Source organism: Acanthisitta chloris, unplaced genomic scaffold, assembly GCF_000695815.1.
Source record: "Acanthisitta chloris isolate BGI_N310 unplaced genomic scaffold, ASM69581v1 scaffold30657, whole genome shotgun sequence".
NCBI classification, from domain to species: Eukaryota; Metazoa; Chordata; class Aves; order Passeriformes; family Acanthisittidae; genus Acanthisitta; species Acanthisitta chloris.
This window is the reverse complement of record NW_008684751.1, coordinates 27,086-49,178: the sequence shown is the minus strand read 5'-3', so window position 1 is coordinate 49,178 and position 22,093 is coordinate 27,086. Positions and strand designations below refer to the sequence as shown.

Here is a 22,093-nt window from a genome sequence, read left to right as displayed (position 1 = left end):
TGAACATGACATGTACCCTGGACTTAAAAAGATTTATTCAAATAGAAAAAAATTACTAAAGAGACCTACAGACAACAGGCTTGAACTTCTGCTGGGGGGCAAATGGAATTGGTAGAGTAGGTACCTTCCTGCCCCAATCCATCAACACCACCTGTATAGTACAAACCCCATGTTACAGGGAGAGGGAAAAAATACATCCCTGCCCAGCATAGCATATTCAGGGTGGCATTTTCCCCTCTGGCCTTATTCTCCGTGGTTAATGGGCTGTGCTCAAAGGTGCAGAAGATTCTCTTTTCTTCTCACTGGCCTCCTTCTTTTGCTGGAGAGAAAATGCCACTGCTGCGCAGGTTGTGACCCAGGAGGCTGCACAGCGGCTGGCAGCAGTGCCACTGAGCTTGCACAAGCAGCTTGGAGGAGGGAGCAAGGCAGTAATCCTTAGCTGGAAATAAGGAGGCTGTTGGATAAATAAGGCTGTGAGGGTGGGTGAAACTGCCTGAGGATTGCAGGCTTCTGATCAGCAGCTTTCTGGCCCCTGCTGTCAGAGCTGTGAGCCAGTGATTAACTCCAGGGCTGGGGCAGGTGATGAAGTGGAGGATTTCAGGTCTTCATCACTCCGTGTAAGTCCTGGCTCAGGGACTGGCCTCGCTGTCTGCTCCTGCCTGTCCCTGCAGTACCCACCATCAGCCTCCTCTGCTAGAGGAGAGGGAAAGGCAAGGAAATGCTTTTGAGATGGATTGGAAGGAGCTCCTGCTGCACCTTACCATGCACATTAGCACCCCATGGCAAGAGCTCTGCCCAGCACCGGCAGCAGCCTCTCCCCAAAGCAGCAGGAAGGTAGGACCTCATTGCAGTGTATAAGAAGAAAAAACTTCAGCTGGTTTCTTTAAGCCCAAGGAGAAAACTCAAAAAGCCACCAAGGGCAATAGTCTATATAACCATTTGGTTCAAGTACAGCCCTTCTAGCCATGAATGCCATGGAAAGCACAGCACGGCTGGAAAAAAGTAAATCACGCACCCCTGTTAGCTTCCCATTAAATGTGCTAGATATCTAGTTTCATTCTGATTAATTGAAGCTGACACAGCTCAAAAAACCCAATGAAGCCTTAAATGAGAAAGAACCAGCTTGAGCCAACTAGGACCTGGCACGGTGGAGCATGGCTAGGGAGACACTGGAGACAGGGAGCATGAGTGTGTCATACCAGAGCTTCAGTGTCAAGTTCATCACAGTTTGCTGTGCTCTGGCTCTGAAACAGTACTGCCATGGTCACCAGCAAAGCAGAGCCTGTTACTGCTGATTCTGCTGCAAATGGCAGTGACAGCAGCTTCCCCTTGGGTACAGGGAATAGGTGGTTGGGATTAAGAATGGACAGAATAAATACAGAAGCAATGCTTCCAAACTGATGGTTAAAATAAAAACGTTGATCCAAGAGCCTCTTTTACAAGAAGTTCAATTGAGGTTAGTGGCTACAGGTAGCCATTTCCACTTCTCTCCTTTTCTTTCATCTCCTCAATTGTACCTAATCTATTCAAAATTATTTTGATTTCACAGGATGTATGTGGGCAGCCAGAGTAAATGGCTACACAGCTAAGAGTGTCAGAAGAGGCTGCAATACCTTTTATAAGTAGAGGTTTATTTTGCGGATGCTTCTTCCTCTTGAGGGCAGAATTCAGATCACCTCTAACAGGCACAGCACAGCCTTTACAGCTCCTAAAAAGCTAGAGACTGGTCGACGCAGTGCAGCTCAGACACCTGTGCTGGATGTCCAGATTCTTCACACAGAAGGAGGTGCCTCTGAAGAGCAATTTGGGATGCACTGAGATGTCACCCCCTCCTAAATTATGGACAGGGAACCCAGCTGCCTCCCAATAGCATTTCATAGCACACAAAAGCCAAGCTGCATAAAGCTACTGTGAAGAAAGCAACCAGGGGTGCAGCTAACCTCAGTGCTGAGTGCTGGCCCCTCTCTTGGGTGAGACATGCTTATTTTGACAATAAGACAGAGATTCAAGCATTTGCACTGTGAGTAAGGACATCTGTGCTCCAGGGCCTCATCAGACTAGAGACTACAGTGGTTTAAATGTGCTCCTCCAAGTACCAGGAAAGGGCACTTTATCCATTAAATTTAATCCATTAAATTAGGAAGCAGCCTGCAATAGGACTTCTGTGGCATTTGAGTCCCTATTCAGTCACAAGGACAACGTTTGGAGGCAAGACAGGGAGAGCAAGAGTCCTGAAACTCAGGACATAGGCAGTGTCCTGGAAAAGGAGAGACTGGGGTTCTGAAGTCCTTAATCCTGCTGGTGGTAGGTACAGTGCCCAAGGAGCCTGTAGCCTAGCAAACATAAGCACCCTCTGGAGATGCCCTCACCAGTCAGCAACAGTCTCCTCTTGCTCATTTTTCCACCAGCTTCAAAAGTCTCAGATTCCCCTCTGCATTAAGGGCCATCAGAAATCTGGATTAGTGTTGGCAGAGCTCTGCACTAGGGCAAGGTTTCTGTTCCCTCAGGCACAAGAGGATCAAGGGCTGGGGTTTTTGTCTTCTACATGGATGATCATACTGGTAGGCTCGAAATAATGACAGACAAGACTTAGTGGCTGTCCTTCCTCTTCAGCCATGACCTGGGTGAGCCTGCGCTGCTACCTGGTGGTGGTAGGGGAGACCTGTCCACAGCTATCAAATCAGAACCTTTCAGGGACTTTGATGAAGACTCCAGGACACTTACCCAGAACCTGATTTCAATGCATCCAGGGAGTTGGAGGGATTGTCCATGCGGTGGGACGCTCCTCATCATGTGCTGGAGTTAGATGTTGTGGCAATTCTGTAATCAAACAAAGTCATCCTTATGCTTTGAATGCCTCCAAAGTCAGGGTAGTGTGTCTCAAGTCCACCAGGTACATCATCAAGGAAGGTAGTTTAAATGCACCTGGTGACAGCAATGTGAACAGCAGGTTCCTCACAGATACCAACAGAGGTGGGATCTCTAAAGTCATGTCCTATATACGTCACATCCTCACTTCTCTTTGTGCACTGGCTTAGCCTCGGAAAAATAGGTGCAATGTTCCATTGCACTCCCAAACTCACTGTAAGGTCATGTTTAGCAATGCATTAATGTTGTCCTGGCAATGGCCTGTAGTGATATCAAGGGAGGTGCATATGAAAAGACCAAGCATGTGAATTTTTTTCCCCCAGGATCTACTTTCAGCTGTTCATGGCTTAGGAACTTCTTAAATCTGTTGAAAAATTAATTGAAAGATAATCAGTAATAGAAGAAAAAGATAGGAGTCCTGTAATTACTCAAATCAAAACCTTAAAAAATATTTTCCTTCCTTTACTGCTTCGCCTTTCCTGACAGTTATACATCTTCATTAATAAATATATCTCTGTAGTATTGTTAGTTGAAATGAAACTTTTCAATATGTTATTTCTGGTCTAAGATGTCTACCTGCCAGTTTTGCACCTTTTGCACAGTTTATAGAGATGTGTGACCAATGGTATACAGCAGTCGTTGGTGGAGAAGCAATCTGTAGTGCAGAAAGCAGAGACTTTCTGACTACAGATGTCATAATCACCGGCAAAGTAGTCTTCTTGTCAAGTCTGCTCCTAATGTTTGAAAATCCTCAGAAAAATTAGATCATTCATCCCCACAGCCTCATAGAGGCTGCAGTGACTTGTACAGTGTAATCACTGTCTGTGCTCCTCATATTTAGGAGGTTTGCCCCAAGAGCCAGAGATTTCCTCCAGTAATGGCTGAATGAAGCACCTGACCCCATCTCCACCCATTTCCTACCCTGCCATCTGCACAAGGTAGATGACAAAATAACTGAACCAAGCCCTGAATTTCTCTGCAATCATTTTGGTGTGTCTCTTTTCCAGATATGTGCATTGCCACCGCAATTTCTCTTCTTATGATTCTGATCTGTGCAATGGCTACATATGGCGCATATAAGGTAATTCATTATATGTGGTGAAGACATGAATCAACTGAACTACACAGCTCTCTAGAAACAAAATTAAGAAAAATGCTAGCTAACAATTTCTTCTTTAGTCGTTTAGCTGAAAAGTAGAGTGAAAAAAAAGAAGTTGAAGAGGCAGCAGCACTGATTGCTTAGATCAGTGGTACCCCAGGGCCCCGTGCTGCAGGCAGCAGGACTGCCCAGTTGTGTTGGCTGTCTGCAGTTTCAAATACGAACAAGCTCCGGGCAAATGGTGAATTCAGAGAACTAAATCTTGTACCTACCAAACTTAAGGGAAGTTTTTCCCATTTTCCAGGCCTGTTAATTTAAATTAAAAATAATCAATTAAATCTGTTAATTAGGGGAGGAAAGTATCATGTGGTTTCTAAATGCCCTAGTATAATGAATTGTGGGAGTTGCACCACACGTTGCTGCAGTTCAGCAGCCAAACTGCCTTGGCCAACACTTTTAGTTCAATGTCATGTTTCTTTTAGGTTATTCAATATGGCATAGTGTCAAATATTTCTTAGATTTTAGTGGAGAAAGACATATATCCTTCTATTTGAACTTGTGGCTGATGAGATTCTAATTTATTTCCTTTTTAGCAACATGCAGCTTGGATCATCCCTTTCTTCTGTTACCAAATCTTTGACTTCGCTCTCAACACATTGGTTGCCATCAGTGTAGTCGTCTATCCCAGCACAATTCAGGACTACCTCCGCCAGCTGGTAAATCACTTGATGTTCACAAGCCTTTGGGGGGAAAAAAACACATAAGGTGCGCTGTTTGTCCTGTATTTCTAACCAATGGTTTCCTGTTGATTTCCCATGCAGTCCTTGACAAATTCTCTCAGTCCTTGCCGGTCTGAATTCAGCCTTTTTGCAAGGTTACATTACTAACTTACTACAGCATTTGTGCAAAGCTCTGGAGTTTTGCAATGTCCTGAAAGCTCTCAGCACCACCTCATTTAGAATGAGACTCCTATTGCAAGGCATAGATAATAAGTAATTGTATTTGCATTCAGAGTTGTTGTGTTCATAGCCAGTGGCTTATTTGTGGTTTTGTTGCTCTTTTTAATTTATTCGGTAGCTTTAATACATATCATTAGGCAGAAGTTTGATTTAGTGTAGGTTTGGTTTTGCTAGAAAATATTTTGGATTCTGTCTTGGGGACAATTGAAGGCTCCCTTCTTGCCATGGTCTGCTTTGGTCAAACATCCATAGCTAGCATTGCATAAGCTTATGAGATATGATTGCAACCCCCTAAAGTAAAGACAAGAGCCCACCAGCCTCTGTCTCATTACAGGACTGTGTGCTATGTCCAGTGGGGTTCACATGGATTTGCAGAGCTCTGGAGAAGCCAGTGCTGCAACTGTCTCTGAAAATCTGCCTTGAGAACCTGAATACAGATTAGCTTGGCTGTGAACTTTGTTGTGTGGATGGAAAGCTAGCTAGGGCAGTATAAATAACAGGTAATGAGAAACAGCAGGCATATAAGTAGCCACACAAATCTGCACGAAGAGGCAATGTGTCAAGCCAGTGGGAGCTGGGATGCATCAGGAGCCTGTTATCATTCATCTTATTTAACACCCACCTGCATTCACAGCTGATGGTACACTGGAAGAGAAGCCGAGGAATAACCCAAAAGGTTCTTGGAGATACAAGTGAAAAAGAGCAAATTACAGCCATAGTTTAGTGACTGCTTAAACCTGGCACTGCCACTGGCTGTATCCCTCCTGCCCGTCCTTCACCTGCAGTCCCTCGCTGCTGCCGTGGTGCCAGCGCTGCTCTTGTGGCAGTACAAGCATCTGTGTGGATGTAGGAACTCCCCCCCATTCCCAGAGCATGAGTCATAACCAGGTTTTACTCAGTCTTGGTCACTGTGCAAGAATGTGGGGAGACAGAAGCAGGTTGGGAGCCGCACACTGAAAAGCCTCTGCTCTTCTGCTGAAAATATGATGCTGTATCTGGAGCTGGCTCATTAGAAGGGCGAAGAGCAGCTGATTTTCTCCAAATGTCTGCTAAAACTTCACTGTGTGTCCTGCAGATAAAAAAAATAATAGTCTCTTCTGTAGCAGAAGTAGAAGGAAGGGATTGGGAATAGTAGAGCAGAGCACTCTCTGAGCTGCATTGCTGCTCTGGAGTGTTAAAATCTCTGGCTGCACATATCTTTGTCTTGCTGTTGTAAATCATTTTCCAGACTGGTAATGAAATGCTGCAGGACTTCAGGAGCGCTAAACTGTCAGTGCTCAAAAGGGCAAGGGGGATTTCCAGGATAATTATAGGCTGATTAGCCTGACATTGCTACCAAGCAGAATAACAGAAGGGCTGGGGCTGAGAAGAGAGTCAATTGATAAAGGATTAGAGCAGAGCAAAATGATTAATGACTGCCAGCACGGGTTTCGTGGAAAATCAGTCCTCCAGGCAAACTCATTTTCTTTCACTGACAAGATTACTGACTTGTCAATAAAGATGGGCAGGGGCATAATGGACTTTCATGAGATGTTTGACTTCCCAGCATGGTGCTCAGAGCAACAATAAAGCACTAGATCAATAAAGGATGTATCACATGGATTAGGAGGGGTTAGCTGGCAGGCTGCAAAGGGTCGTGGTCAAACCAACCAACTGCCAGTGAGTTTCTATTTCGGGTAGAGGAAGGTCTCAAGGAATTGGCAGTAGATTTCATGCATCATCCTGATTTCCATTAATAATGTTGATACCCAAGAGGCCCTTCACAAAGGCTAATGTCAGCCTTGGGAGAGCTTCTTCAGGCTCACTGTCTAGAGGGATCGAGTCGTTTGGCAAAGGAAGTGAGCAGGAGTCTAATCTGGCTGTTATGTGTCGTCCTCTGAAAGACCCTACCCTGCATTGCCCAGAGTGAGCACATCTCTCCATTTCCCAGGGGCAGTACTTGTGACTTTTCCCAGCAAAATCACTTCTAGTAAAACCCATGGCTGACACAGAGTTTAATGAAGAAGTATATAACACTAAGGATAGAACCATTAATCAGAGTGAGCTAGACTGACAGAGGACCTGGGTTCAATCATTAATGTGTGCTACATAGGTAAGTGCAAAGAAATGTATAAGCATGAAGAATACAGATGAGCATACAATATGACAACTGTGCCTGGGATACCATGACCCTGTAAGCAGCCTCGGGAACTAAGTACCAAAACTAGAGTGCCGAGGTTGTTTTGCTGCTTGTAAAAGCTGCTCTGGGGATTTGTGAACAGAAAAAAAGAGCAATTTAATAGTAATGCAGAGGAGACATCCCTTCGTAGTTGGTGATACAGGTTTTCTCTGTCTGTTTATGGAGTCTGGTTGTAAAAAGCAATGCTTAGAAGTCAGAGAACATGCAGAAATGTCTCTTAAAAACTGTATAAAAGCTGGATATATTGCAGTATGATGAGAGACAATCAGCTTTTCCTTCTTAATTTACTGAGAAAGGAGGCCAAGAGGTGGTGCCGTTAGCATTTTCATATGCAAAATAATGAGGTATTAAAAGGCTGTTTAAATTAGATGTGAGGCATAATGATAATGAGCAGCTGAAAGCTAGTCCAGGTTAAGTTCATTTAGAAATAAGGATTAGTTTGTATTTTATCATCCATAGGGGAGATTAGTGATAGGGAAAAGCTACCAAGAACTGTGATGAATTTTGTACAGTTAATATCACCTGTTCAGCAGAGCTTTGAAGCTGTTTTGAAGCTGTTCTGCATCCACCTGGAAGTTGTTTATGCTGCCTGTTTTATATTTGTGGTCCCAAGCATAAATGGCTCAACAGGAGCCCCTTGTACCTTTATCTGGAAAGGCTCCATCAGTTGGAAAAAGGTAGTTATGTATGGTTTAGAGTAAATACACTCTGTCTGAGTGGGCAAAAGCAAAAGGGAGAGAGGAACATCCCATTCAACGTATCAGGTACTCAGACATGCAATGAGATAAGCTAAATAGAAGCTTTTCAAGTCTTCAGTGATAATGTCACCAATCCAGCGCTAGCGCTCAAATATTGCTGAACAGGCTTGTTCAGGCTTGTTTCCCTACCTTTTAACAATACCCGTGGTAGATGGGTTTATCACCTCAAACACCACATTTAGAACAAGGCTAGAGTTAATACCCTTGTCCCTGTAGGTGAGACCTGAGTCATGCCAGCTGGATGTGATCGCTCCTAATGAGTTATAAATAAGCCCTAGATCCATCCTGCTCTCACCCCCTTTGCAGAGGTCTGCCAAGGTAGGCAGGAAATAAGGACTGGGTTTCTTCCTGGCGTTCTTACAGGTTTTGTTCCTCTAAAACTGCTTTGCATTTGGGGAATGATACTTTAAGGGGCACATCTCCATAAGGGAAATGAAAAATCCCAGTCATTCTTCAAATCCATTATTGAATATCTGGAAGAAGGTGTGCATTAGGTAATGGAAATGTATTTGGCTCTCTCAGAAGAACATTTTTTTCTTGCTCTGAGGTGAAAACCCTGTGCCTTTAACCTTTTCTACTCCCCTTTGCTGGTATCTGGGGTTGTTATCCATTCACTTTGGTGCACACGTGCCAGATTTCAGTCTGTTAGTGGTGAGTTGCAAGCTACTGTGAAACCCTCTATGTACTTTCAGCAAGATGATGAATGAGTACCTATCAGTAGGCTGGGCAGAGTCCTAGCTGAAAATATTGCAATTGTAAAATACAGAACATTGTGTTCACAGGGTGTTTGGTAACATCAGCCTACACCAGCTGCTTCTTTCAGAGGAGCAAGTGTCTGGAAACTTTTTGTTGCCTTTTGATACCCAGTTGCACATGGGTGTGCCACTTAATTCTCATAAATTGCAAGAGAATCTCAGCATGAAGGGTCATGTAAAATAGGTAGATGTTACAAATCTTGCACTTGTTATGTTTTATGGTGATCACGTGATAAAAGTTTCTAAGAGTTATGTTGGACATCTTGGTCATTATCACTGTTGCTTAAAAAACACAAAACCCTGCACATACAAGGAATCCAACATGTATCAAATAAAAATCATTTTGGTTCTTGGAGCAGTAGAGGTCTAAAGCAGTTTGACCTAAAGCACATTGCTTTTCTTTAGTCCCACTAAATCTTTGATATATGTGCTTTGTAAAGCCTTCAAATTAAACACCTAATCTTCTGTCACCTGATAACAGTGTATCAGATGAATTGAAGCAGAAGTGCAGAACAGGCTAGTCTGCAACTGACTTATGTAAACTTTTTTTTATTAAAGTACAGGACTGTGACAGTTCATCTAAACAAAATTTCAAAGTATATTAAAAAGCTTTACTGTGGGACTGCCTGTAATGTGGCTGCCTAACAATTCAGGTGGTATCTATCAGTCATGCTCTTAAATCCTAGGAAAACGTCTAGAGAACGTAAAAGAGACTAAACCTAAAGAAATCATTCCTATAAACTAAAGCTTAAAAAAGAAATATCTTTTCTGGCATTTTTAATCCCATTTTATAATTTCAAAGAAGTACTACTAACTTCATAGTAGAGCTTTAAGAATTCTACAGACACGTTACTGTTTTCTTTCAATTTTGTAAGATTCTGATACTCAGAGGATTGTAACTTGGAATGAGAATCCACACCATATTTTAAAGTAGACTTTTTGTGGTCCAAGGGGAAGAAAGACATGAAAGATTACCCAAACACACTGAGGGAATGAGAAATGGCTTTAGCCTTTGACATTTTATTCTTCTTGTGCATGTGTACAATATCAGTGCAGGAGAAATTTACTTTCTGTTCAAGTTTTTGATTCTTTTTAAGTGTCTAATAGAGCTCTGATATATGTAAGCAGTAATTGTTTTAATTAGAAGTGTATCAGGTATAATACTATGCATGCAGCTCTCTCCATGTCTGTGACAAGGTTATAAATGACACTTTCATTATGACTTTAGCATGCTGGTGCCACACACTACAACTACCTTTTGTTTGTATAGAAAATTTCATCACGTTGTGCTGCCAAATTACTCCTGTATTTCCAGTGACAGCCTTGATTTTTCCCACCCAGACCTATTTCAGTCTCATCTTCATAAAACTTTGCATAACATTTGACACTGATCTTCTTCCAGCAGTTGTAGCACTGAGCCTTGTGTCTGGAACCTTCCCAGCAGTAGGATTTCATTGGTCTCCCCACAGCAGAGCAAACCCCCAGCACAAGGGCAGAATTTTTTGTCCCACCTCATGCATCCACATCAGTGTTTAAGCTTATCACTGCAGTCGGTGGAAGGCAGTGGGTCTTTGGTTCATATGAACCACGGTTGGTACACGTTTCCATGGGAATGAATGAGATTTTGGGAACAGCTGCTGCCACAGGAAGACCCCCAAGGGTCTCCTGATAACACCAGCTCCATGGTAGCCCCTGCTCCAGGTGAGCCTGGAGCCAGCCAAGATGCTTCCCACCATCTTTCCTGCTTCTTTGCCAAAAGCTGCAGGTTTTATAAATTGGTTTTCCTATAGCACTGAAGAGGTTTGTAGCTGTGAGTCAAGATCAGACTGCTCATAGGCCAGCCCAGCCCTGATTAGCAAACAAAGACAAAGAGGTTTCTTCCATGCTGACCTGATGACCCTGGGCTGTTCATCACAGCCCTGACAACTTTGCCTCCCACACAGCAAGCCTGGAATTCCCGGGAGGGACCAGCTTCAGTTTTCACACCCTGCACCAAGACCTCCCTGGCACCTGTGGGTGGAGGTGACCACCGCATGGGTACAGCACCCACCACCTCACTTGGGTCTCCTCACACCTAATACCTCTTCAGGACAGAGACCCAGAAAGCTGAGCCTGAAGGGAACAAACCACAGCATTTGTTCCTCATATGCTCTCCTGGCTTTGCTGAATTATTGTTCCTTCACCTGAAATGCTGACGCTGATATAAGGGAGAGCCAGGAACTGCTCAGCAGCACATCCTGCTCCCAGCCTTGGCCAGGGCTCATGGCTCCAGCAGATGTTCCTGCTTTTCAAGGTAGTGAGAATTTTCTTGGTCCTTTTCCTGCCCTCATCCTGCCCCCATGCAAATCCCAGTTGACTTGACATCTGGAAACAGGCCATTTGATTATGGCCAAGACCCCAGCATGCAGTCCTCTAGTCTTCAACTGATGACTGGTTCCAGAAAGTCAGCATGTAGGAGGACCAAAGCTTTACTAGGAATTTTTTATTACATTCACAAACTAGTTTGGCTAGTTTCTTAATGGTAAGTCAGTACTGAAAAAATCATTTAGGGGCCATTTTACTCTAATCATCCTTAACTGACTGGACTGTCTTAACTTTCTTGCATGGCCTCCTTCCTGCAAGCAGGAGGGCAAGCTGGGGCATTAATACTTCAATTTTCTGCATATAAGGTTTTTGTTTACCTTTCAGTGCATCTTTTCTTGGCATATACTCTCACTTTCTTGGTCTCTGGGTGACCACATCCACTATATTTAGAATAACCTTCTATGGAAAAGAAAAAAAACGGAGCAACTTATTGAATTATGGCAAGCTAGTTTCCTACAAAAGCTGTACCTTCACAAAGAAGATAATGTGATAAAAACTTCAGCCATGAAATTCAGTACAGGAACAGAAACATTGCTGTCAAGAAGCGGAAAATGTGCTTATGTAACATTTATCTGAAAATGGTTACAGCTGCTGTTGATGTTAACCACTCTGAACAGTTCATGGAAGCGCTAAATAAAGAGCTATTCTCAGTAGCAGCTGTCAAAAAAAAAGATAATTTCCTGATGAACTGGGCTGAGTGCTAGAATAAGGGTTATTAAGGGGTTACTCTGGATTTACACCATCATTGCCAAGAATACAGTTATAGCTCGGTCTAGTTAATTGTCCTGACAAGGATGCAGAGCTGGCCTGGTTAAGTAATTAGACCTGTAAGGGAAAAGGGAGTTGTGTGTGGAAGGAGCTATTGCATTCAGTTATAATGAGCTACTGTTGCAGCGGAGCTATCTTTTGTGGAGAGCAGCTCTGTCTGTGAACAATGGTTTATTCTAACAAACGGGAACTTGTGCCTTGCAATGTTTGAAAACATTTTGGAACATTCATTTTAAAGGTTATGTTTTCTTTAAGCAATAACAAATACAGTAAAACATTTTTAGAGGCTTTTTTTCAGCCAGTGATCCTAGAGCGTTTCAAAATTGTAAATCCCTAGAGCCTGTGCTAAGCAGGAAGATTAATTTTGTCACCTCCATTTCATGCATGAGGTAGCAGAAGGACTTGGAGCACATTTGAACTTGAAATCATGATGTGGCTCCCCTGTAGGACCTGTGCCTCCATGGGACATGCTCTCAAGACAGCAGCGCTAGCAAGTGCTCCTGGAGAAGTAGTGTAAATTTAGCCAAAATAAGATGGAGCAGGATAGACTCAATGTGTCTTCAAATATTTATTTATTTATTTATTTATTATTCTGTCTGTCCAGCTTTTCCTGCTTTGACTTTCTGAAAGGAGCTGCCACTGGTCTTTGGCAACCAGTGCTAGTGTAATGATTATTTAATACATACATGACTTACCATTTCCCAGGATGGCAGGTTTCCTGCTGCAAAGCTCCCAGTCCTTTGCTGGTTTGTGTCAGATACAAATCCTGTGTGCACTGAAGAAAAGAGAACCTACACCACATACAAAGCACTAAGGAAATCCCTCAGCCCTCCAGGGAACCTTTGTCAGACAAGTCTTCACAATGCCTGTTCCAGCCAAACTTACTGAAACTGGTTGTTGATGTGGAGAGCTCACAATTTAGTAGATCACAGAAAGCTTTGTAAGCTGTTAATTATAGAGTGCACTAATTGAATGGCTCTTAAATGACTTGTGAGATTAACTTAGAGTGTTTTGCTTATTTTTGCTTATGCAGCCCAACAATTTTCCCTTCAAGGAAGAGATTATGTGATTATGTCTGTGAACCCTACGTGTCTGGTTGTGATTATCCTCCTTTTCATAAGTATCATTTTGGCTTTTAAGGTAAGTGCATTACTGTGTATAAAGTCTACTTCTGGTTATGGGCGGAATGTCCCTTGCTGGGAGGTCTGTCTTTAGAAGAGATCTGGGAAACTACAGCCCAGGCAGCCTGACAGCTATACAAAACAAAGCGATAGACATCATGGAAAAAAAGCAGAAAAATCTCCAAGACAAACACAAGAACATATAGGCCATGATGGGGAAATGTGATGCTTGTAGGAGGAACTCATGACTCTTTTGAAAGAGTGGGTCATCCAGTGGACAAGGAAGATACATAGTCTTCTTGTTTTTTCAAAAGGTACTTGGCAGAGTCTCTCATCAAACGCTTTAAAAAGCACTCCAAGATCTATAGGGAGAAGAGAAAAAGTAATCTCACCAACTGCAGCCAGGAAAGAGAGAATAAGGATAAATTATCAGTCTTTCCGACACTGAGACCCATGTTGTTTGGTGCATTCATGGAAGATCTGGGAAGGGGCAGGAAATCTAAGAACAACATTGTTTTGCAAAGTCATTCAAAATAGGGAAAATGATCAGCCAAGAAATCTTTGCAGAAGTATCTCATGTCACAGAGTGACTGAACAATGAAATGGCAGAGGAACTCAGTGGTGACAAATCTAAGAAGTGGGCACAGAGGAAGCACACTCTTGTTTCACAGACACTGCAATGGACTCTGAAGTAAGCATGACCACCTGAAAAAGGGATCTTGTAGCTGTAATAGGTAGACCTGTAAAATATTAACTTACTGCTCATCTCTGGTCAAACAAGTAAATCAAATGCTAGGAATATTAAGAAAGGAATAGAAAACAAAAAATATAAAGATTTCTTTGCCAGTTTTGATGCTTACCACCTCTGGAAGGAAGCATTCCCTTCTGCCCAGGAAGCTAATCAAATCCTGGGCTGCATCAAAAAGAGTGTAGCTAGCAGGTCAAAGGAAGTGATTCTCCCCCTCTGCTCTCATGAGATCCCACCTGGAATACTGTGTGCAGTTCTGGTGTCCTCAGCATAAGAAAGACATGGAACTCTTGGAGCAAGACCAGAGAAGGGCCACAAAGTTGGTAAGAGGACTGGAGCACCTCACCTATGAAAACAGGCTGAGGAAGTTGGGGCTGTTCAGCCTGGAGAAGAGAAGACTGCATGGAGACCTCATAGCAACTTTTCAATATCTGAAGGGCCTACAAGGAGCCAGAGAGGGACTCTTGGTTAGAAACTGCAGTGATAGGACAAGGGGTAATGGGTTCAAACTGAAGGAGAGAAAGTCTAGGTTGTACTTGAGGAAAAGATTTTTTACTATAAGGGTGGTGAGACACTGGAACAGGTTGCCCAGGGACGTGGTGGCTGCCCCAACCCTGTCGGTGTTCAAGGCCAGGTTGGACGAGGCCTTGAGCATCCTGATCTAGTGAGGAGGTGTCCCTGCCCATGGCAGGGGTGGTTGGGACTAGATGACCTGTAAGGTCCATTCCAACTCTTAAATTTCATGATTCTATGATCTCCAAAGAATTTTGTAGAGCAGGCAAATAGATCCAAACAATCCTTCCTGGTAGTAACAGCATAAAGATCTGTGAGACCAGGCGGCAGAGGGGCACAAGGGAGTGAGGATTTATTTGCTGTTATGCAAACCTCACGTGTGAGACAGCTGAAAGTGGCAGGTACCAGGTGAAGGGGAGATGTGAGATTGGCTCCCACCTGCTGTGTGGGTCAGAAGTCCCAGGAGAGCTCAGTATAAGATCAGACAAACCAATGTAATAAAAACAACCACCTGTGGCACAACTAGTGCCCTGATCCTTGGACGTCTTGTAAAGCATGTTGGTGTGTTTGCCCTCTTCTTGCACCCTTTTGCAGGTTTCCACAGGACAGTGCTGCCATTCCTGTATCTTTCATATGGAATTTTATTTCAGAATACTCTTGCTCTTTCTCTGCAGAGCAGTTATGCATTAAGATTAGAGATTTCCCAAGGAGTCACAGTGATACTACAGATGTTGCTTCCAGCCAACACATTTAACAATATGTACAGAGAAAGTTATTGCAGCAAAAGGGATAGATTAGGTTATTGAAGCTACTTCAAAATAGGGCAAAAGCCCTAACAGATAGGGTATTTTAAGTTGCTGTTGGAAGTGATATTCACTTTTCTTCTGTGATTTAGAAATATAATTTAGCTTTCTGGATTTATATGTTCACAGTCGTACAGTTTATTTTATTTGCATCTTTATGGAATATATATGAATGTAATAAACACATAGATCTGTCAGGTGCCACAAGGAATGTCTTCTTTATATTTCTCAGATGCAGCAGGTAGCTCATTTTTACCCCAGGTGGGTCTGGTATTTCATTGACTAAGTATGGCAAGGAAGCATCAAGCTTATTAAGAAAAAGGCAACTAAAATCAGAATAGCAAAAATATTTGTTACAGAAAAAAAGAAACCTAAGAAATTAATCATGCAAAAGACTCATTTTGTTTTAAAGTGGCTAACAAATTTTTTTTTCCCAAGAGTATATGTGGCAATCATATGATGCTCATTCTAAGAACGTATTACCATGTAAATGAGTCACAAAGAACATGACTCACACAGAAACATATACTAAATTCCAGTTAACATTTTCATTTGAATTTCTTAGGTTGCCAGAAGAGCTGCTATGCAGATTTATGGAACTTGCTTCATGAAAAGAAAGCTGGACACTATCAGATGCATCACATTTTATCACTGATAGACTTAACAGATGGTATCATGTTTATATACTGAAACTGAAAAGGTAGTGCGCATAAAAATATGCTTGAGCTCCCTCTCCCTCTGGAGTTTTACTAGATATAGGGAGAAGAACCAAAACATTGTGACTAGGAAAAGTTACAGTAGGAAAAGCTGCATTCGACTGGTGGGAAATATGAAACAGAATCACATAATTCGTCAGAAGCATTTGGCATCATGACACTTTTGTTTTGATTGAAGCTACGTGCAAAGGAAGACACTATTGAGCAGAAATCAAGATTGTGCAGTATTAGATGTTGGTTCTGTGCTTTGGAATCAAAGGATTGTGTAAAGAGAAGGGGGACAAGATAGGGTGGGAAGAAAGCGAGCCAGCTAACCACACACGAACACTTAATCTTCTTAGTCCTTAGGATTTACTTGGATCTGAAGCAGTTAATGGATATTTCAGGTGCTTTCATACAGAATCCTTTTCAGAGTAGACCAAAATATGTTATTCCATGCACTGTCTTTATCTAGAAACTGAACTAGAGTTGCATACCGCACAACATAGGTGTTTTATGTGGCTGAGGAAGGACATCCAGCAGCAAAAATGTGTTTATATACGTGTACACAGGACTTTAAATGGCATATAGCCAACACAGTGGCGTTCGAATCACACCTGTGTCTGCTGCCTTCCTGCAGGGGTGATGGAGCAGCAGCTGGGACCATGAACACAGCCCCAACAGCCAAGCTCTGATCCCCACTCCCAGGAATGGTCAACACAGAGCCATGGGGTTGCCACGTGTTCCACAAAAAACTGGGACAGGTCTTGCTGGTGGCAGGGTACTTACAGAAGCATCTCTGAAGTGGGGCTAGTTTGCTTTAAATTGCATACCCTAGTATGTGTAACTGTGAGCCAACAGGTGATGTCCTGGCCCCTATAAGGTGCCATTTGTTGCAGGCCGGTGCTTTGGTTTGGCATCATTAATTCTTCTCAGTCACAGCACTTCTTTGCAGTTCTAAGGAGTGGTTCTTGTGCAGCCTTTTTATAGTCACAAGATAAACACACTAGTATGCTGAGAAGAGGGATTTAATTGCAGATTTCATCAGCACAGCAACACATTGTTTCTCATTCTGCAGCACCAACATGGGAAATACATGTGGTCAGTTGGTCTGCCATTAGCAGAAATCTTCATATAAATTTCAGTTTGTGTAGAAATCTTTATCTCATTTTCACTGGTTACTGAAGGCCATCCCAGCTCTGTAAATAGAAAATTCAAAGCAGCTGGGAAATAAAATGGGATTCAGTGCAGGCAGCTCCTAACCCGAGGGGGTTCTGTCAGGTCTGCAGTGTTCACCCTGCACTTGCTGCCAGTGAGGGGGCTGCCCAGAGGGCTGCTGTGACCCAGATCAGCACAGACCTTTCCTTGCTGTATTACAAGGAACAGCACAATATAGCAACCTCTGATTTCCACAAAGATGCTGGTCAGTCAGCTGGTTGGGCATGTGTCTGATGAGCAGAAGTCTGCAGTACATTACTGTTATGCTGCTTAACAAGCCCATTTGCAACAGCAACAGCCAGAGGCAGGGTTAAAAATTTGTGGGTTTCAGTTTCTTAGGGACTCAGGTAGTTTCCTACCATCCAAAGGGGAAGACTGAAAGTAGGCACAGTGCCTGTTTCCACATTCAGCCCTTCTTGTGCACCTGTCCTTTCACTCGGTGTCTACTTGGGGCTGCCTACCCCAGAATCTGTCTGTCAACAGCCTGTGCCATCATATGTAGGAGTACCACTAAGGGTTTATAAGGCTGAGGGATTTAAGGCCTTGTATGTAGGGCTAATTTCAAATATGAACTTTGGTCTGCTGAGGTGAAAATTGTTACATTTATATGCTGTGTGTCCAATCACACATTTAAAAGCAGTTTTTGAACCCCAGCAAAGTTTTTCAGGAAAAAAAAATTAGTAACTGGATCAGGAATCCCATTTAACAGTGCAGCAGCATCAGTAGAAAACAATTATTAGGAACATGTTTAAATAAAGTTACAGGATGAGGAGAACAAGTTTCCATGACTCATAATTCACAGGCCAGCAGCACATGTCCAAAGCACTTGGACAAGGACTGCTGCCACTCTCAGCTGTATGTGGGTCAGTGTCTCGGGGCCAATTACTTGGTGTGTGCTGGCTGATGACCTCTTTAATTCAAGGGCTGGAACAGACTTCATCCACTGAGAAACAGCCTGTGCGTGCAGGAGCAGGGCTGATTAGAGCTAGAGTTCAGAGCTGGGAGAGCTGTAGGGGTTCATTTTGGGGTTAAATGTGTTTTATTCACCACATGGATTGGAATGGGAGCATTCAAAAATAAACCTCCCATTATACTCTTCCAGATAGGGTTAGATGCTCAGTTACAGGGCTTCCCTCAGTTTGGATTTTGACAGAAGGAGTCTAGAAATAGGTTTGCAGGTAGGTAGGCTTAATGTAAAAGGGTTTTTATCAAGACGGGCTGTGTCCCCACAGGAGTGTACTATATTCAGTCTCTGTTCTGTTTTAGCTCTTATGCATTTCTCAGCCCTTAGTATCTAAGCATTGAAAGCTACTGAACTACTTATTACTATCTGTAATTAACAATGGCATTTTATTTAATCTATTTAAAGATGCAGTTCTCCATGTATGTGCCTTTACTCCATGTGTTCAATAGCCTGGGGTAGGTTTGCACAGCCACAGCTTGGGCTGTAGAGCCTGTCTAATCTCCCCTTGGGACTTAGCTCACTCCAGAAGCATTTTGCTCTCCCCATTTAATGGTCAAAGGTATTGTCAAAGTCTGTGACACTGCCAAGTCATCCAGGGTCTGTAAGATCCTGTAAAAAAGAGGAATAAAATATACCAGATTTCAGCCAGCTTGGTCCTGGTGGAAAATCTTCCTGATCTGCAAGCAAGCAGCGAGTCACATGGCATCCTGAAAAACACAGCTCGTGTGTGTCAGCTTTGGAGACAGAGGAAGCACAGGGCAGCTCAAAGGGATAAGAGGCTTTTGGAAGGTCATCAGTGCAAGTGAGTCACAAAAATATGACTCACTCAATGAGACACACATGCAAATCCAGTCATTGCTGGCAGTTTAACTTGCACGCGCTGAGTTTGTGAAAGAATAGCTGTGCAGAAACTAGTAGGTAAAAATATAAGTTTGGCACTATCAAAACACATAGTTCTCCTCATGACTGTCATGTGTGACTACATGGGAAGCAGAAAGCTCCAAAGGGAATTGCTTAGTTCCACCAGCCTTGTTCCCAGCATGATGAGGATCTGACTTCTCCTCCACATCTTCCTACCTCCTATCTTCCTTCCAATCTCTGCTGCCCAGAATGAAATCTGTCCTGCTGGTGAAGGAGATGGTGGACATGAGCACTTTGCCCAACCAGTTAAAAAAAAGTGGAGGTAACTAGTTGTTTGCCAGGCAGCAGCCCTCCCCACAGCCAGGTGAGCTCCAAGAACAAAAACAGTGAAGTTTATGATTTTGCAGTAGGTTTATTGCTGCAGTGACTTTTTTTTTTGTTTTACATGGGGAAAAAAAGAAAAAAGTATTTGTGATAGTAATTGAAAGGTCAGAAATAATTTCAGATTTCAATAAAAAACTTTAACATTGGCAATTTTCTCTAGTCAGGGAATAATAGGAAGACCCCAGATTATTCCAGTGACATGGAATACATTGATTTAATGTCAGATTAAGTGAAACAGAGTATTGAAACAATGCAGGTGATACATAGGATCATCACATAGTCATTGTCCAGGCTTCCACTCACAGGACAAGGCGGGTTTGCTGTAAATTGTTCAATGATTCCTCTGTTTCCAAGCATGCTTGAGCTCTTTTTGCTGGGATTTGCTTCCACTTTCTAATTCTACTAAGCCCCAGTTGACGATGCTTACACATCCTTAACATAGAGTAATCCAAAACTGGTTTCTTTTTATCTTTTGCTGCTGTCCCTGAGACATTCTACATCTTTAGCACCGCCTTTTTTTTTTTTTTTGTTTCGTCACAGTCTAACTTGTACCTTCATTTTTTGTTGTAAAACTCACCTCTGCTGGTATGTAGTATCCCATGGACAATAACAAGGTGTCTGACTGAACTCATCTCGGTATCTCTAAAGTGTAAGAAAGAAAGGAAGCATATGTGACGTGCTCATTCAAGTAAAATGGAGGGTATATACACAAAATTATGTTACTTTAGCCATATTCAGCCACAAATAAACTGTTTCTTTTCAAAACAATTAGTCTGCATTAAGTATGCTATAATACTAAATATCTGGAATATCAAATGTCACTCAGATAGGTCTAGATTGCAGTATCTCTGCCTAGATGGTACAGCTTGTAGTGCAATAAAGTGTCCATAATCACAGAGACATTTAATCACAGAATGGTTTGGGTTGGATGGGACCTGTAAATGTCATCTAGTCCAACCCCCACTGCCACAAGCAGAGACAGCCCCATCTAACCTGACCTTGAACATTTCCAGGTTCATCCATAATTTCTCTGGGCAACCTGTTCCAGTGTCTCACCACACTCACCGTATGTTTCTTCCTTATGCCCCCCCTAAATCTATCCTCTTCCAGTTTTAAACCATTGCCCCTTGTCTGGTCACTACAGGCCTTGGTAAAATGTCTCCTCTATCTTTCTTATAAGCCCCTTTCTATACTGAAGGGCCGCAGTAAGGTGTCCCCAGAGCCTTCTTTTCTCAAGACTGAAGAACCCCAGTTCTGTCAGTATGAGGAATGATGTTGGATTACTCACAGAGCCCCTACACATTCTCACAGTCACTGCAGCCAGGGAACTGACTGTCCCATGGTTCAATATTCATATTTATAAGCAATAGAAGTTCTCTAACAGAAAAACACATATGGTTTATTTTCTGCACAGAATAATAAATCCCTTTTCTTTGCAGGGTTACTTGATAAGCTGTGTGTGGAACTGTTACCGATACATTAATGGCAGAAACAACTCGGACGTGTTGGTGTACATTACCACCAATGACACTGCGGTAAGCGTGTTAGATCACAAACATTTGTCTAATATGCATTTAATAACTTTATCTTGCATTATTTCCTGCTGCTTTAGTTAGCCACCTTAATTCTTTTGAGGGTACACATCTGTTAGATATGTTTGGAATTGAGATTCAACAGACTGGTGTGCAATGGTTACAAATCACATCTATTGCTAAAATACTTCTTTTGCTATATAAATAGTTTTATGCATATACTCTGGTAAAGAATCTGTGTTAATCATAAATTACAGCTTATCTCACTGTCCAAACGAATGACCCCCAGTTGTCAGCTCTTCAGCTGTGTGATGATCTGGACAGTGGGGGGACTGATTAGGACTCAAGGATGCCATGGTCTACACCTGCTCCTAAATCTGGATATATCTGTAGAAACTGTGATTTAGGGCACTCAACGTCTGGTGTAGTGCTTTGCAAACTCACAGAGAGGAGCTAAAAGGCAACAAAAGTTGAATGATTCATTTCTTAGCACATGATGGGGTTTGTATACTACAGAGACAGAATGAAACACAGATTGATGTGAAAGAAATTAATAAGGAGATTTTAACCTCAAAGAATGGAAGGTGTCAGTTCACTTTATAGCAGTTTAGTGCTGACAAGCACATGTCCAGGGCATGACTGCTAAGCAATGTCTTGCTTGTTACAGAAGGCACAGAATACTGTACAAATGGAACTGGAAATCTAAGCTTAAATACGAGACTGAGCATAATTGCTACAAGTTAGAGTAACAAGTTTTAAATATCATAGAATCACAGAATGGTTTGAGCTGGAAGGAACCAACCCAGTATCATCTAGTTCCAACCCCCTACCATGGGCAAGGACACCTTTCACTAGACCAGTTTGCTCAAAGGCCTATCCAACCTGGCCTTGAACACCTCCAGGGATGAGGCATCCACAACTTCTCTGGGCAACCTATTCCAGTGTCTCACCACCATCACAGTAAATAATTTCTTCCTAATATCTAATCTAAACCCACCTACTTTCAGTTTGAAGCCATTCCCCCTTGCCCTGTCACTACATGCCCTTGTGAAATGTCCTTGTTTGGCTTTCTTGTAGACTTTCTTTAGATACTGGAAGGTACTATAAGGTCTCCCTGGAGCCTTCTTTTCTCCAGGTTGACACATGAGAGGTGTTCCAGCCCTCTGTTCATCTCTGTGGCCCTTCTCTGGACTCACTCCAACATATGCATGTCCTTCTTATGTTGGGGGCCCCAGAGCTGGATGCTTCCTTGTTTATGGAAGGATTTTGTCTTAAAATCCAGCATTCCCTAGAGTCTGAATTGCTGCTACCTGTTTGCTCTGTTGTTCCCAGCACAGAACTTTCCAGTTAGTACCCCCTAGTTACACAGGCTCTTATAAATAATGCTCATAGATCTGGACAGTAACTAAACAGGTATTGGCTACCAGATAAGCTGATTTTTGTCACTCAGCATAAGTGGTTTAAGCCATCCTTTTTGCAAGTGTGCCATCTGGAACAGACATCC

The 22,093-nt window shown here is 42.7% G+C and overlaps 1 protein-coding gene across 1 annotated transcript in view; it reads left to right on the top strand.

Annotated features, from left to right (window-relative positions):
- Positions 1 to 22,093, top strand: part of LAPTM4B (lysosomal protein transmembrane 4 beta) — a 55,679-nt gene that overhangs the window by 19,129 nt on the left and 14,457 nt on the right. The window contains 5 exon segments of the mRNA XM_009079462.1: positions 3,876 to 3,949; positions 4,561 to 4,683; positions 12,784 to 12,816; positions 12,819 to 12,890; positions 20,497 to 20,592. Of these exon segments, the coding sequence (XP_009077710.1) occupies positions 3,876 to 3,949; positions 4,561 to 4,683; positions 12,784 to 12,816; positions 12,819 to 12,890; positions 20,497 to 20,592 (398 nt within the window).